Below are 15847 nucleotides of genomic sequence, written 5' to 3' on the forward strand. Positions count from 1 at the left end.
TTTTCGTCAATATTCTAATCTTCTGTTGTTTTCCGCGACAGCGAGAAGGATACGCTGTTTCTTTGCGTAAGGAGTGATGAGCTGCTAACTAGCTAGCTTATCTGTAATTCCATAGTTTTTTCATTCTTAGGTTTAAGACCGGGAAGTACACGAAGCAAGCAGATGTGTGCTCCTTGTGTTGTCAATATGTGTTTTTACATAGAGTTTATGTGTCATTACTGGAGGAAGATCCTTAAGATTAAAGACTCACTCCTCAAGTAAAGAGGATTTGAAACTCTGAGTGTTCTGTATGTAAGTCCCTCTCTAACGATGATCCCATTCTTATCTGCCACGTAGCCTCTCACTGGATGTCAATAAAGTGAAGTGCCCTCAGTTGGTCAAGATTGGTATTGCAAATAAAAGTAAAATTTTTACGCAAAAGGATTTCACTTTTGATTGTATTTCATGTATGGCTATTTGATTGTATGTATGAAAAGGGTTAGCATTGGCTGTGTGTACACTGCTTCGCTTTTGCTTTAAATCACACCTTGAAAGAGGTGCAGAGAACAGTGACATCTCAGAAAAGACCTTTCATACAGATGTCTGAAAGATGCTACAGTATCAATGAGGGCAATGGGTAACACTTCATAATTATACACTATATGGTAGCAATAAACTTGAGAAGTCATGAAAGCATTCATAGATAATTAAATGCAATCAATTGTAAGTTAACCATTGCTTAATATTTTGCGGATTATTGATAACTCAACAAAATGTGCTGATTGTTAGTTTACAGCAAATGCTTGCCGCTTACCAAGGAAAGTTATAACAAAGTGTTACAGCAAATACAAACAGTGAAGTGCAACAGAAATGTAAACGATAAACATAGATGTTCTTGTCCCCAGTCTGTGTAGAAGGATACCAAATGAAGTCCTTATATGAAATCGTATACTATTGCTTAGAATTGCGGGAACGTTGTCTCCCTTCTGACCTTTGGTCTGTTTACATTGTTTAAGACCACGGCAAACAACCCTAGGTGCGGCTGGCCATGCTGCACCCCTGGCTCAATACTGGTTGATCTACAAAACCAGTAAGAGTGCTGATGTTCACCACAAGCACATGATTCTGGCGTGTCGTAAAGACTCACACTGCTCCGAGACTCTATGAGGCTTGACGCGTGACATCGACCTCACGAAAGCAGAACGGGAGAGAAAAAAATAAACCCATAACTGCCCAGTAACAGGCCGCTCTTTCCTCATTGGCTGTGGAGGAATGTACGTTGGATCGTAGCCTTTGGACTAAATGACACATGCAGTTTTGATCTATACACACACAGGCAGGCTTACAGTAATGTGCACATGCACTCGTACACAGACACAACCACACACACATACACACACATACACACACACACAGACACAACCAGAGACACATACACACACACTCGCACAGTGCTGGTGAGAAGCAGGAATCATAGTCAGTTTCATAACCAGCTCTATCAGAATATGATAATAATGATAGAGGAGTCATGTAAATCTATATTCTGGAAGGTTGATAGGTTTCCATTCACATAACTCAAATATTGTTTTGCTTAATCTCCTGCAATTATAAACCATTTTCAAAAAGCCCAAATCAGAAAGAGTGAAGATAATGAAAGGAAAGTTGTTATCATCATTTTCTTTACTGTAACATCATTCTGCAGTTCCAATACCAGTGGATTTACTCTGGTCACATTGTAACCAAACAAGTCATAGAGCAGCATGCCTTTCATCCTCCAGACACAACGTGATGGTTCTGAGTCACGCTGAGCCGCTTCCTGTGGCTGTCCTGTGGACCGTCACCCTGTGTGGTCAGTGGGGGGGCCCAATAGTTCTGTACTGAAACATGCGATACAAACCCTGCTCCTACATATTCTAAACGTACCGCGGGCCCCTTCTAGCACGTCAGCACTGCCACTCGTGTACGCGGAGGGCTCATTTAGCGGCCGTTGAGCGTTTGTTTGTCGACACACCAGGGTTCCCTTGCCTTCCCACGCCTCATTGAGTCGTTTGAGAGGCAACGGAAAAAGCAAATAGATGAGAGGCGGTCCCCCGGTTGGGATGATGCGACAAGGGCCCTCGTGATAAACGGGCATCTATTCAAATGAGTGGCTAATTGCAGCATCTGTTAACCCATTGAAGAGGTGTCAGTGCAGTGTCATGGGTCTGTTAATTGGTACAAACAGGTAGCAGATGCAGGCTCAGGGCCTGAGCATCTGCCAATTAGCAAGCCAACCTCTGTGAGCAGTGATTAGGCAACCATGCTGATGGAGAGAAGAGGAGAGGAGCGGAGAGGGAAAATTGTGGCCATGGAAGAAAGGGAGAGGGATAAAGTATTGGTGTGCGTGCATGTGTCGTACTCTCTCAATAATAGCTACGGAAAAAAAACAGTAAATATATAGATCCTTCCAATGTACCTGAAGTTGTGAGTATTGAGCACACTTACACCAAGAGACAGGTAAATAAATAGGATCCGTGTTCTTTTTGTTAGGGATGCATGAAATGCTTTTGTTTTGCAAATGTTAGAGCACCCCCCTCAGGTAAAGTTGAGTAATGCACAACCGTCTGTATCCGAACTGTTTTCTTTATCATGAAATGTACAGTATTAAATTAAACTGAATGCCACTTTCTTGCAGAGCATTTAGGAATATGTTATCATGTTCAATACTTTTAAACAAAGTATTGTTTATTCAACTGTTTGTTTTGACCCATTGCACCTGTCCTGCAGGGGGAAAAGTTTTATGGCCCTCTGTTATCATGGGTAAAGAGTAAGGAAGCACAGTACAGTAACCTTACAAGGGAGCCATGGCAGCCTGCACTTCTCGTCATTTGTGGTGTAAGTTGTACGGTAACACTACACTAAAACTTCTTACTACGGTAAGAATTACTGAATGATTGGAAGAAGATAAAAGACTTTTACCTTATTGGGTATTGGAAAGGAGGGAAATGAGAGTACCACAGGAAAGGTTGTGAAATCACAATCTGTGATTTCAAATGAAAGCAAGCACCAGCCCCCCAAAAAAGGCATGTGGACTTGTATTTGTTGGACAGTGTTGTTTAATGTGAAGTTTACATTAATGTGTGCGTGTGTGTATGTTTGTGTGTGTATGTTTGTGTGTTCTATGTATGTGTGCGTGTACGTATGTACGTGTGTGAACGTGTGTGCGTGTGTGTGTGTGGGGGGAGGTTACAGATTTCCTAAGAACAGCAGGGTTTCTTTTTTGCTGTGTTTTCGCCTGGTACTTCGGAAGATCAGCTTTTGATTTCGGCTGTGAATGGTCTAACAACCGGTTCATCTCTGCATCCGTGGCTAGACTCCACAGAGAGACGAGACCTCAACAGAAACCAGGTAAGACCAGGACTCTCTTTGAAATTCCGCACATTTAATTTCAACCTCTTAATTAAACTGCATAGCAGAAATGTGTAATTGCTCTGTTTAAAGCTGGAGTTCCTGTGCCAGGGAGACAGAAGTGCAACCGTTGGTCCAAGTGTCCACCTGGGAAGTTTGCCTTCCAGATACTTAGTGGTGGAGGGATCCAAAAACAGCCCAAAATCTGTTTCGAGAATGCGATGTCAGTGTTGAGTAATGACTTAAAAGAAACAGTTGGCCTTCCTCCAAACCAAAATGTTAAGTCTTTAAAGTGATCTTTATTGTTTCCCTAGGATTATTGATGGACATAATGCTGGTAGAGGAATCAACATTGCAGCAGTTGATGGTAACGAATCACTTTGTTATCTGTACAAATGGCAACTTTTTTCAACTATTTCCTCATGTCCTGTGAACACTGTGGACACTTTGCAGAAACACCTTGATGTGGCCCCTCCTAATTTTGAAAAAATGTTGTCCACACAGCATCCTCAGGAGAGAAGATAGACAGTGCTTCTTTCAACATGTGGCAAGGAGGTACTGCTACAACACTATGCTATATCAGCCACAAACACAAACAATATGTTTGGTTGTCAAAACTTTTACTATCTCTGTTTATAGATGTCTGAATTAGTAATAGAGTTACTCATTACTGGGTCCCAACCTACTAACTCCTTCACATTACTTTCTCACATGGCTGTCGATTTTTTGTTTTCTTGTAGATAACTCTGTGGCATTGATCAACTTCCTCCACAAGATTTCTAATGGCTCTTTTATATTGATGGCAACTTATGATGAGGGAAGCACCAAGTATGTTTACCATCTCCATGACAAACTGGTGTAGTTAGAGACTTATATACACTCTTTTTTAATCAAGGTTGTTTGTTTCGCCCATGAAAAACCATCCAGTTTTAGATTAAAATACTTTGTATACCATATTATGAAATACTTATATAACACAGTTAAATATTAGGCCTGTGCTAAGTTAGCCTAATGCTAACTTTGTATTGATTAATTCATTAATGTGTTACATTACCAACAACATTATCTGCAAGCTTTTCTCAAAGACCCTTTCATTCCACACAGGCTGAAGCCAGAAGCAAAGAAGGAAATAGAAAGCCTAGGAAGCACTATCATTGGAAAAATTGGCTTTCGTTCCAGCTGGGTCTTCTTGGGGTCTAAAGGATTCACAATTCCTGAAGACATTAATAAAGAAAAGGTAAAGGCTACTGTACATTAATATGTATATTTGTTATTTCTTCTTCCTTTTGACACCTGAAAATGCAGGATAAAGTACTACTGTATCACTGGTGATAATATCCTACTGGGCCCACAGAATGTACACATTTGTTGTGACAATGTCAGTGACAGTGACAGTTTTGTTGTTGGTTTCACAGATACTCTACAGTAACAGCAAGACTAACAGATACAAAGGCTGGCCAGCAGAAGTACAGATTGATGGATGTGTTGGGCACATTTAAAAATATTATTGTCAATTCATGTTTTTGTTGTTTTACTGAATGAGAATTATTTTGAATTAAAATTAGAATGAGACACACGCTTACGCTCATCAAACTACTTTTGGCAGCATACAACTTTTATAAATACTTTGTAATCTCATGAGGGTAATCAAATAAGTCAAATAATATACAGTATCTTTATCAAACATGGACAAAATACACTATCCCTGAAAAATTCAAGTCAACAGGCACTGGAATGTTCCATGTTCATTGGCATCTCCATTAGTTGTTCTGTAAAGATAGATTTAGAACTAATTAAACAAACATACTGCAAAGTAATGTACTTAATGTAACTGTCTGATATTTTCTATTACAGTTTTCTTTTATATAACTTTTTACCTTTAGTTGTGTATATGTCCAATCAAGAAAATCGGGCACATTTCCATAAATTCCTGGCTTGTTCCTAAGTGCACACCCTATTCCCCAGCTAGTGTCCCCAACCAGCCACCATCGAACATCGTCCTTGACGACAAGAGGTCCTCCACTGTCCCCCTGCAGCACACAACACAAATTATTATTATTATGGGATTATAACTATAAATATTATTACAGAAATATAGCTCATTTGTGTGTGTGTGTGTATATATAGGTGTGTGTGTATAGGTGTGTGTGTGTGTGTGTGTGTGTATAGGTGTGTGTGTGTGTCTTATCTGACCTGACATGAGTCCACCCCTCCTGCCAGTTTTCCAGCACAGATCATGGAACTGGTAACCTGTCCGCCATACACCTCCGGCCTGTTACAGGTATCGGTCCTGTATATAGTCACCTGGGCCTGCATCAGGTTGTTGGAGGCTGACCCTGGAGTTGAAAACCAATATCATTATTGTTTCATTATATACTTTCATATTATGATAGCTGGATATAATGGTGAGTATTATATAGGATGGTTGTTCAAGTAACCAATCCCTGTTGTCACTGCTCTGTCACAGCATTCAGAATGACAACTGTACATGATGTCTGATCCTTGTATGCTCTTGATTAGTCTAACCCACGAAATTGACACCAGCAAATCAGCCCCAAAAGAGCCCATTTATTTTAAGGTAATTTTGTTGTAGTTTGCCCAAGTCTAATCAAAGTGGTTGGAAGAATGAGTGATGTATGCATTCTGGTGTACCTCCACTCCTCAAAGACCCCCATCCAGAGATCCAGGCTTGTCGTTCAGGAGTCAAGTCCAAACCAACGTTGGGCAAACAAACTGGTCTCACCGTATCTAACACATAAGAAAGGACATGGAGTTGGAGTACTCAACCTTTGGATCAATTTGAAGAGTGTTGAACTTGTGTATTTATTTTATATATAAAAAAATAAACATTTTCTATCCACAATTCAAATACAATACGATTTAAGTTATTACTGTATCTGTGTATATGTCTATAGATGAATACGTATGAACTTTTGAAGTAGGCAAGTGCTTACCAGACATTACCAGAGGCCTGGAGAGTTTCATCAGAGCAACATCATTGTCATTGGTGTTTTGGTCATACTTTTCATGAACAATGATACGATTGACTGAATTGCCAGTAGCAGGGTACATCTCAAACAAGGTCAAATATCCAGCGTACACTGTCCAAAGACCAGGACTCGAAAACCTACCAATGATATGGAAGCAATGATGAAGGAAGGAGTAAATAAAAATGTGAGACCAATAATGATAAACGTCATGATAAATCCAACTTCAACCAAAGCCATACTTGAAAACCGGCTACAAGACATTAACTCATATATAGCATCATGTCCAATAATCAGGGTTGACCCTCAGAGAGCAATCCAAGACAACTACGTTTGGGTAACCCCCCTCCAAGAAAGGATTTACATTTAGTCATTTAGCAGACGCTCTTATCCAGAGCGACTTACAGTAAGTACAGGGACATTCCCCCGAGGCAAGTAGGGTGAAGTGCCTTGCCCAAGGACACAACGTCATTTTGCACAGCCGGGAAACGAACTGGCAACCTTCTGATTAATAGCCCGATTCCCTAACCGCCCAGCCATCTGACTCCGGGGATTCATCCCATACAGGAGCAGACTGAAGGCCCAGTAACAAAGTCAAACTCACTTCTCCACACAGTGAGCTGCTGTGAGGATCCACTCCGAGCTGATAATGGAGCCCCCACACAGGTGCTGGTCCTGGACCTGCAGGCTGACCTGCCATGGCCAGGCACCCCTGGCTGCTACCTCCCCCCCAACGATGCGGGTCCTGGGGGCCGCGGTGCTCTGCCCACAGTCTGGAGACACACAAACAATCATTACCAAACGCAACCAAATGGCACAGGTCTGTCATTTAAATCTGACCTCTAGCAGAAAAACATTGTATTCCTCCATCTGCTACAGGGTACACAGGGTCGTGTGTTGAGGAATGGGCTCTGCTGCTCTTCTCTCAAGCTCTGAGCTTTCCACCGCAAAACAAAACCTTGTTTAAAGGATAGTTAGCTAATTCCCCATTATGTGTCATGTGACAGGATGTGAGACAGCAGTACTGTAATAACTCACCTATGCACCGTAGACTGACTGCTCTGTTGGCTTGGCAGAAATTACTGGAAGAAGAAACATCCTAGTGAGGGTTTAAAATGCCTGTACAGAATATTCTGATCCTGTATATGAGTCCCTCACTATGCAGTAGGAATATCTATAGAAAAAGGACTGACTGAGAAAAGTAATCAACTTACGTGCTTAGTTGTGCCTGTACATAAGGGCCCAGGTAAGAACTATGATTCAATGTCAGATAGCCGTTATAGGAGGCAGAGCTTACTGAGGTAGAATTGACGTAACTCTCCCTGAAGAGACAAACAGGTACATGGTCAGCACACGCCAGAAAACTGGTACACATTATTTAGACACTATACACTTTATATATCTTATATATATAATAGAAACTCTGTTGTTACACATTATATATCAGCACAGTGTGTGATCTGTCATGGAGTTCACTCCCTCTCATGTTGTCATCATTTCACCAAGGGTTACCTTTCAATCTAGATCATTTACTTGTGTGATGTGGTCACTTGGCCTTTGGACATGTGTGTATCTTGAACAAAGTAATGCTGCCACACCTAAACACAGTGTTTCTCAAAAGGCTGACTCACTTCTTGTACCCAATCTGCTGGCATGTAGTTTCACCGTATTGGTCATTCCAGAAGTCATGGCACACAGGCTTCCATGTTTGGCTTTCTGACGAGTACCCCTGCAGCAGGAAGTTTGTTCCATGGAGGCGAACTGGGGAGCACAGATTGATGTTGGAAAAATAATTCATAATTTTAATCTTATTCACAGTCAATGATATCTGGTGTACATATGGCATATGGCCAGACAGGGATCAACAAGAGTGCGATGCTAGAAAAGGATTCTTACAGCATTTCGATTCATCTTCTTCATTTGGGCAGTCCTTCACACCGTCACACCACTGGGAGGCACTGAGACACTTGCCGTTGTTCCCACAGGACTTTCCCAGCAGACACTGGTACCACACTGGGAGAGAAAACACAGGAGACACGGCCTTGACATCCCTACTCTGAACTCCTTCGCGTCAGACGGTTACACACGTTATATGGTGCTTCACATCCGTGTTCAAAGTCAATTCATGAATCGTCCTTTTGGTGTGTTTGAGAAAAGGTTGTTCTCCAGAGGACATCCTTGAGTTAGATGACACCCGTCAGTAGGAATGTAATACAAGTGTATGCTGTGACAGTAAGGTGCTTGGTCATGATTGACAAGTACGTACCGAAGTACCAGATCAGTACTCCTATCACCGCTAGGATAAGCAGGAGGATTAAGACAGTGCACACTGCTGTTTTGCAGCAACTGTTCTTTCGGCCTGCTGAAAGAGATGGAATCAAAACACACTGAGATCTACGTTACACTGGCCCTGAGGTAAACACCTGCCTCTGCCGTATTTCCATTTACTGATTTGTTTATGGCAACATGTCACACTGCCTTGCTTTCTACATTTTGAATTTGCTAACCTTTCCTGGTTTGTTGGGGAGGTTGGACAGGAGTCATGGTTTGGTGTGTGTTGATGGGCTGTGGTGGGTACATTGGAACAGCGGAGGAGTGGTAGCTGGTCTTTCCAGTTGGAGGAGCATATGGAGGGGGTCTCCCCTCCCCACTTTGAAACCCATAATTGATGTACTGTGGGCCATTTGTGGGCCCAGGCTGAGGACCAGGCTGTGGACAAATATTGTGGATACATAGGGAATCTTCAAACGTAAAAGTACACACTGAGTTGAAGTTATGTTCCAGTTCATCATTATGTATACACGGTATTAGTGTATAGGACAGGCTTAGGATTGGATAAACGTATACTGTACTGTAAAATGTTCTTAACTTTCAGTTGGAGAAAACGTCTAACGTCATTCGAACACTGGTGCTCCGGAACCTACGTTTATTTTCCTGTTCATGAACGACAGTTGAAAACTTACACTAGATTGTAAAATGAGATTTACCTGGTAATATGCCATGTTGACAGTTCCTGTTTCTATTCAAAACATGACAAACAAGGAAATGTAAAGTAGAGCAAATAAAAAATATTAATATAAATTCAATTCAATTCTAAGTAGCACACCATTTCATAGTTTGATGGTTACCAAGACACCGTGTTTACTCCGCACACTTAACCCTTGTGTTATCTTCGGGTCATTCTGACCCATCAGTCATTGTGACCCACCGTCGTATTGCGACAGATTTACTGCATACAAAGACAAAGTGAAGCATTTTCTTTTAACAGCTAGGCTGTCTCAGACCCCCCACATTGCAAAGGTTAAAAGAAAATTATTTTAATTTGTTTTTGTATTGGGTAAAATTGGGTAAACACAACGATGGTTCATTATGAACCTTTGGGTCATGTGACCCGAAGGCAGCACGAGGGTTAAGTAAGAAATGAGTCTTTGATTTGATCATTCCTCTCATCCTCATGAACCGTGATAAAGTTACTAATAAGTTACTAATAAGTTAAACAATCATATTAATAAAGGTATAAAAAAATCTAAGAATCAATACCTCACAACAAATGTTCCTTTCCAGCCTTTGCTTGATATCCTTCTTCTCTGTCTTCTCTCTCTAACTCAGTCCAGTCTTCCACTGTGTCAGGTAATCAACAGCCATGACCACACCTTCCCTGTGTGTGCATAGGCTGACCACTCAGGCTGTTCAAGTATTCCAGCCATTAGAAAGGTTGTGTTCTTTTTCTAATGATGAAATGAACTTCACAGGAAGAGCCATGTGATATGGAAGTTATTGTACTACATGAAGAAGTTGTGGCAGGGCTTCACAATGGTTTCACTGAACTCTACAGTCATTACAGGTAGGTTAGTTTCACTGGCTCTAATATTTGTGAACACTTTTATGACATGGTTTATGATGTGATAGGAAAGGCAGTGTCACTATAAACTAATTGATAGAGTAAATGCAATGTTGTGCATTATAAAATATTATGCATTATAAACAGGACAATAAAGTTAAAGTTGAACTCAAACTAAAACATTGCCTTTTTGGTTCATTTGTCAGTAAAGTGGCACATAAAAAAAGTTCCCACTTAGTTTCTCATGGCATGAAAACAATGACACAGTTTAGTCCTGAAGCTGCTACTCACTGAGTATCCATTACCATGGATACCATGGAATCAGGAAACAACTGGAATTACACTTTTGCTCTCTTGTGGTGACACTACTGCCTTCTTGCCTCAATTGAACAACCATTAAAAAACACAAACATATGTGTTCTCAGCAGGTGTCCCAGGGTTGGCTCAATGTTATCAACACAGAAAAGAAATGTTTCAGATTCTTACCGGCATACGGGAAGGTCTTCTCTTTCTGCCAATACGAACATTTTCTGATGCGTTAATCAATAACCAGGTGAATCATCATGGCCCATTTCTTCACAGTCACAATGGACGTTGGAAATGTCTGTAAACAAAACTGAGACCATGGGCCTTTGTCGCAGTTGCAAAACTCTCTGTCAATAGTTAACTTTACGCACGCCATGTTCTCTGGCGGAGAAAGAGGGTAAAAAATATAAAGGCACAGGAACACTTGACTGTTCGTTTGGATGGGATTTAATTCAAGTGAGTCATTATTCATTTATTTTTAGAAGCACACTTTCCCACATTCCGATCCACTCCCATTCCAATCAATGTCAGTCAGATGGTTGAAGATCAAAAACGGCTGTTTTCACACCCTCCTGTGGCCCAAATGTATAACAGGGAGGAAAACCTGCAATGACAAGTATCCAACCTGCTCAAACAAGGCCTTAGTAGATTTACAATACTCTAATGGGATAGTTTTACCATTTGCATGTTTACATAGTATACCACTATATATAGGTAATGTTAAGTGATACTTTAAGCAATGGGATTCCTCTTTTATCAGTAGTAAGCCAAAACATCTCATATCACAACACAAAAATACATCCATCCATGTTAGTTTCATAAAAACTATTTATTCATCTTTCAAGTCCAAAGGTTCAACAGCAACCAGAAGTTATTTGCACACAGGAGTGTCTCAAACATGGAGTCATAATAATATCTGTTTGCATACAGTCATCTAGCCACAGTCACCTTTCAGGTACAGAGTTTGCTTCAGATAAATGACAAAGTGCTTGGAGTATTGTCATCTCAACCAAGTCCATCCATGAAACAGCTGTTCTACAGGCAGTCCTGATGAGGAGGCAGGAGTAGGTGGAGCGTGAGGTTCCCTACAGCTTCTGGATAAGGATGGAGGAGGCTCCACCCCCACCGTTGCAGATCCCGGCGAGGCCGTACTGGCCGGCCTCCAGGTGGTGCACCATGTGTCCCACAATTCTTGTCCCTGACATCCTGTGGGGGGGAAATAAACAAAAGGTTGTCACATTCGTTTCAAACACATTACATTTACATTTAGTCATTTAGCAGACGCTCTTATCCAGAGCGACTTACAGTAAGTACAGGGACCCCGAGGCAAGTAGGGTGAAGTGCCTTGCCCAAGAACACAACATCATTTGACACGGCCGGGAATCGAACTGGCAACCTTCAGATTACTAGCCCGATTCCCTAACCGCTCAGCCACCTGACTAAAACACGTATGTGTCTCTTCTTTTAAACAACAATGGACCATCTGTATTCTTAATGAAGGCATACATTTTACAATGCATACTGTATTCACAGTTTTTCACCTATGAAGTGGGTTGCCATGTATGCCAACTTATTATTAGTATAAAATCTGTGTCAACAGACTAACATCTGTTGGAGGTTCGGGTTGGGTCTGCTTACCCAATAGGGTGTCCCAGAGACACAGCCCCTCCATTGACGTTGACCTTGGCGGGGTCGATGTCCAGCATCTTGATGTTGGCCAGGACCACCACGCTGAAGGCCTCGTTGATCTCCCACATGGTGATGTCCTCCTTCTTAACTCCACCTGCTTCCAGCACCTGTAGGGACCACATACAGCTCATGAAGAGTGGCAGTGCCATTTCCACCTCTGACGCACAGCAGGACTTTCATATCGCTGCTGTGCACTTCCCCTTGCTGCTGTTCCTAATGGTGATATCCTATTAGCTCTAAAACTGGGAGATACCGCGAGGGCTGTTTCAGAACAGAGTTGTTCTCTTGGAGGGATCATCGGTGAATTGGACCATGCTCCAACTTACCTTGGGTACAGCAAATGCAGGAGCAATAGGGAAGTCGATAGGGGCAACGGCAGCATCAGCAAATGCTAGGGATAGGAGAACAGAACAGCTACTTAGGGTCTACACTTTAAGTAAACGAAACAATCCTGCAACTAGACAAACCAGGTCAGTCTGACCCTGAATGCGGCTCATCAGTTTAACCTTAACGGTAGTAGAGAATTAAGGTCAAAGTTCATTTTGAGACCCAGGAAAAGCCCCTGTCCCAAGTGTCTATTCTTTACAAACACCCTGTGCCACAGCATTCTTGTAACCTCAGTCTGGGTTGTGTTGCGCATGTATTTAAGTGGATATATATATATATATGTGTGTGTGTGTGTGTGTGTGTGTGTGTGTGTGTGTGTGTATTTCTAAGAGCCTTACAGACGATCCTGGCCAGTGGAGTGACGTTGAGTCTCTTTACTGCGTCTGCAGTCATGAGTACCAGAGCAGCCGCACCGTCATTCAGCGTGCTGGCATTGGCTGCAGTTACTGTGCCTGGAATGACAACGACCAATCAGAATGAACCTGTGAATCTCCGCACAGAGAAAGCCCTGTCTTCAATACACACATCAACTGAGGTTTACGTCTCGGGGCCATATGCCAATAGTACCTTTATTTGTGTTGTTCTCATCACTTAATATTCTCTTCAACGTGCAAAGCACCGATTCAGGGATGTTTTTCTCCATATTTACCGTTCTCTTTCTGGAACACAGCCCTCAGCTTGGCGACTTTGCTGAAGTCCACGCGCCTCCACTCCTCATCCTCTGACACAACAACGTCCGGCTTGCCTGTTGGTGAACAGTGCAGTATGCGGTACGTGCTTCTAACCACAGGGATTCCAACCAGGGAGAAAAGATAGAACTATCCGTGTTTACCTCTCTGGGGGATGCTGACGGGTACAATCTCTCTGGCGAGCACCCCAGCTTCCCACGCTGCTTTGCTGCGGGTGTAGGAGCTGATGGCGTAGGCGTCCTGCTCCTCCCGGGTGATCTGGCTGTTCTTGGCTGTGTTTTCGGCACAGTTTCCCTACGGCAAACAAACAGAATGGTACTGTTTCTTCATAGACCGGTGGACCTATTTCTCCACTACACCGCCACACAAAGACAGAGCAGTACCATGTGGAACTTGTTGTAGACATCGGTGAGGCCGTCCTTCACAATGATGTCCTCCACCTTCAAGCCTCCGTAGGATGGGGTGTCTCTCCCCATCACGTAAGGGACGTTTGACATGCTCTCCATGCCTCCGGCCACCATCACATCCTGACACCCAGGATACAGCACAGATCCAGTTAGTCAAATCATTTCATCATCTTCTATCAGACACAATTTGACATTAGATAAATGTAGGGGTAACTGAAACGGAAAGGGTTAAACAAACTGTGCAATTGGCCAGTTTCGATTCTGTTCACCACAACCATAATCTGATATGTTAGTTAGGAAAAGTGATTGTCAGTAAAAAAATAAAAAATAAAACTTCAGGTTTCTGATCTCTGTATTATATTTGTATTTGTACGTTACCTGGTGTCCACACATGAGACTTTGAGCAGCCAGCATGACAGACTTCATCCCCGAGGCACAGACTTTGTTGATGGTTGTTGCTGGAGTGGAGAGGCTTAACCCTGGAAGGCCAAATTGTGTATAGGACCGGTTACAGTATCAGTGACACAGAGCAAGTGTAAACGGTTATCTGTGTGTGAGTGTGTGGAAGCTTGCATGGTTTCTCTGATTTGACCTGCTCCCAGTAAGGCTTGTCTGGTGGGGGCTTGTCCCTCCCCTGCCTGCAATACATTGCCCATGTACACTTCCTTCACCTCCTCTGCTGGTATACCTAAACACAGACAGCATCCCATCACGTCCCTGCACACACCTAGCTTCATCAAGCATGAAGATGAACCATCCTACTTAGGTTAGATTTGTAGTTATGCCATTGTAAAAGGGCATAACTACAACTGTCAGTGAATCATTTACAGAATTTCAACAATCAGATTCATTTCAAATAATTCTGCTTTCTTTGTTTCAGTTCCGTTCCTACCTGCTTTTTCGACAGCTCCTTTGATGGCAATAGAGCCCAGCTTGGTGGCAGGTACTGCTGACAGGCTTCCTCTGAAGGACCCCATTGGGGTGCGGACCGCACTAACGATGAACACTTCCTGTGATGGAGCATCAAGGTTTGTATACTATTCATTTGCTTTTTGTCAAGGTAACCACCAGTTCAACAAAACTATACAAAACAATGGGACTTCATTATCTCTATTGCTGTTGTAGACTTACATTTAGTGAAGGGCGAGATGAGTAGGTCCTTGAAAGGTACTTTTGAGTCTGTAAGGGCAGAGGGTATTAGACCGTGTTTGATAACATAACAGCACGCTCAAGCAGTGTTGGAAATATGCAAAATCAAGGTAGCTAGGTGCATTAAATGAGGGCATTTTGTGCATTTACATTTGTTTAGAGTTTTGACTTAACATTAAACTAAACTCATATGCTGTTGATGTTCTTACATTTGACTAAAGATAGCTGTAATGTAGCAGGGTTGACTACTTACACAACATGAATAGACACATTTCTTTTAATTAAGATCATTTCAAAACCTGCGATGGCATATTTTTCCTGGCAGTTTACGATACCCTTAATATGATTAGAAAAATATCAATTTTGATCAACAAAAAATCTAAAATGTCCTCTTTAAGTGGAATCTAGCTGGCTAGGTAGCTAGCTAAACGTTAGCTGTTTGTAATGCTATAGTAAAAATATTTCAAACTGGCTGTAAAACCTAGACGTAGGGTCAAGGCAATACAATTACAATTATACAATTATGACAGCTAAGGTCTTCACAATGGGTTTTGTCAGTCAAAATCAAAACAATAGACTAGATCTACGCAGCCTAGTATTTGTACTTATACATAGCATGTTGTTGGTATAGTATCGTTAAAGAGACCAGAGCTTTCTTCCCTGTAAACTGACCCCAATTAGATCACCCAATGCACTTACCAGGTGCTTGCAAAACTGAGTCCGCATGGTTAAAAGTCCACTTGATGACATAATATTATACTGAAAAACTGTTCCTAATGGTAGGAGCTGTTTCACCTTCAGCAGTGCAGTGGAGGGCCAAACCAACCAACCAATCAAAGTAAGAGGTGTCTCCTCCTACGTAACTTGCTATGTATTGTGGTCCTTGTAGTTTAATCGTCACTCGCGACTTCCACCCATCACCCACAAATGTCATATTACTTCACAGAGTAAGTCCTATATACCACTCCTTTTTTCATGCATGAACGGAATTATTGTTTTTTATTTTATATCCAAAGCCATTCATTT

General features: G+C 42.0%; 3 protein-coding genes across 4 annotated transcripts; 1 reads left to right on the forward strand and 2 right to left on the reverse strand.

The window, feature by feature from the left end:
- Nucleotides 1–2754: 2754 nt before the first annotated feature.
- Nucleotides 2755–5359, forward strand: LOC134039170 (protein FAM3B-like). Its single transcript, XM_062484875.1, has 8 exons — nucleotides 2755–2853; nucleotides 3211–3366; nucleotides 3460–3589; nucleotides 3681–3733; nucleotides 3871–3921; nucleotides 4107–4194; nucleotides 4471–4603; nucleotides 4782–5359. The coding sequence occupies exons 1-8, from the start codon at nucleotides 2823–2825 to the stop codon at nucleotides 4863–4865; spliced, it is 726 nt and encodes a 241-aa protein (XP_062340859.1). The 5' UTR covers nucleotides 2755–2822; the 3' UTR covers nucleotides 4866–5359.
- Nucleotides 4997–10830, reverse strand: tmprss2 (transmembrane serine protease 2). The gene is made up of 15 exons (XM_062484872.1): nucleotides 10681–10830; nucleotides 9894–10097; nucleotides 9341–9372; nucleotides 8861–9062; nucleotides 8620–8715; nucleotides 8250–8366; nucleotides 7985–8114; nucleotides 7568–7675; nucleotides 7392–7435; nucleotides 6958–7126; nucleotides 6321–6493; nucleotides 6019–6114; nucleotides 5560–5702; nucleotides 5244–5396; nucleotides 4997–5135 (listed from the first exon to the last, which is right to left on the reverse strand). Exons 3-15 carry the CDS (start codon nucleotides 9353–9355, stop codon nucleotides 5127–5129), a joined length of 1455 nt encoding a protein of 484 aa, XP_062340856.1. The 5' UTR covers nucleotides 9356–9372; nucleotides 9894–10097; nucleotides 10681–10830; the 3' UTR covers nucleotides 4997–5126.
- Nucleotides 10831–10931: 101 nt separating this feature from the next.
- Nucleotides 10932–15674, reverse strand: acat1 (acetyl-CoA acetyltransferase 1). 2 transcript variants are annotated; one of them, XM_062484873.1, is made up of 12 exons: nucleotides 15521–15674; nucleotides 14804–14851; nucleotides 14565–14682; nucleotides 14265–14360; nucleotides 14051–14151; nucleotides 13649–13792; nucleotides 13409–13559; nucleotides 13226–13321; nucleotides 12915–13028; nucleotides 12516–12580; nucleotides 12139–12296; nucleotides 10932–11706 (listed from the first exon to the last, which is right to left on the reverse strand). In XM_062484873.1, exons 1-12 carry the CDS (start codon nucleotides 15569–15571, stop codon nucleotides 11586–11588), a joined length of 1263 nt encoding a protein of 420 aa, XP_062340857.1. In that variant the 5' UTR covers nucleotides 15572–15674; the 3' UTR covers nucleotides 10932–11585. The 2 variants fall into 2 exon arrangements, with proteins under 2 accessions (XP_062340857.1, XP_062340858.1); XM_062484874.1 differs by lacking the exon at nucleotides 15521–15674 and adding an exon at nucleotides 15433–15453.
- Between the last annotated feature and the right edge of the window lie 173 nt (nucleotides 15675–15847).

This window comes from Osmerus eperlanus, chromosome 19, assembly GCF_963692335.1.
Source record: "Osmerus eperlanus chromosome 19, fOsmEpe2.1, whole genome shotgun sequence".
NCBI classification, from domain to species: domain Eukaryota; kingdom Metazoa; phylum Chordata; class Actinopteri; order Osmeriformes; family Osmeridae; genus Osmerus; species Osmerus eperlanus.

Bases quoted from the DNA above. Each gene is read 5' to 3' on its own strand.
- tmprss2 (XM_062484872.1), bottom strand. The intron at 8,115-8,249 runs GTAAGAATCCTT...TGTGCTCCCCAG, and splicing joins AGAAGATGAATCGAAATGCT to TTCGCCTCCATGGAACAAAC. The intron at 7,127-7,391 runs GTGAGTTATTAC...GTGTGTCTCCAG, and splicing joins AGTCAGTCTACGGTGCATAG to ACTGTGGGCAGAGCACCGCG.
- LOC134039170 (XM_062484875.1), top strand. From the start codon at position 2,823: ATGGCAGCCTGCACTTCTCGTCATTTGTGGT. The intron at 3,590-3,680 runs GTCAGTGTTGAG...TTGTTTCCCTAG, and splicing joins ATCTGTTTCGAGAATGCGAT to GATTATTGATGGACATAATG. The intron at 4,604-4,781 runs GTAAAGGCTACT...TTGGTTTCACAG, and splicing joins AAGACATTAATAAAGAAAAG to ATACTCTACAGTAACAGCAA.
- acat1 (XM_062484873.1), bottom strand. From the start codon at position 15,571: ATGTCATCAAGTGGACTTTTAACCATGCGGACTCAGTTTTGCAAGCAC. The intron at 14,683-14,803 runs GTAAGTCTACAA...GCTCCATCACAG, and splicing joins CATCTCGCCCTTCACTAAAT to GAAGTGTTCATCGTTAGTGC. The intron at 11,707-12,138 runs GTAAGCAGACCC...TCCCCCCCACAG, and splicing joins TCTCTGGGACACCCTATTGG to GATGTCAGGGACAAGAATTG.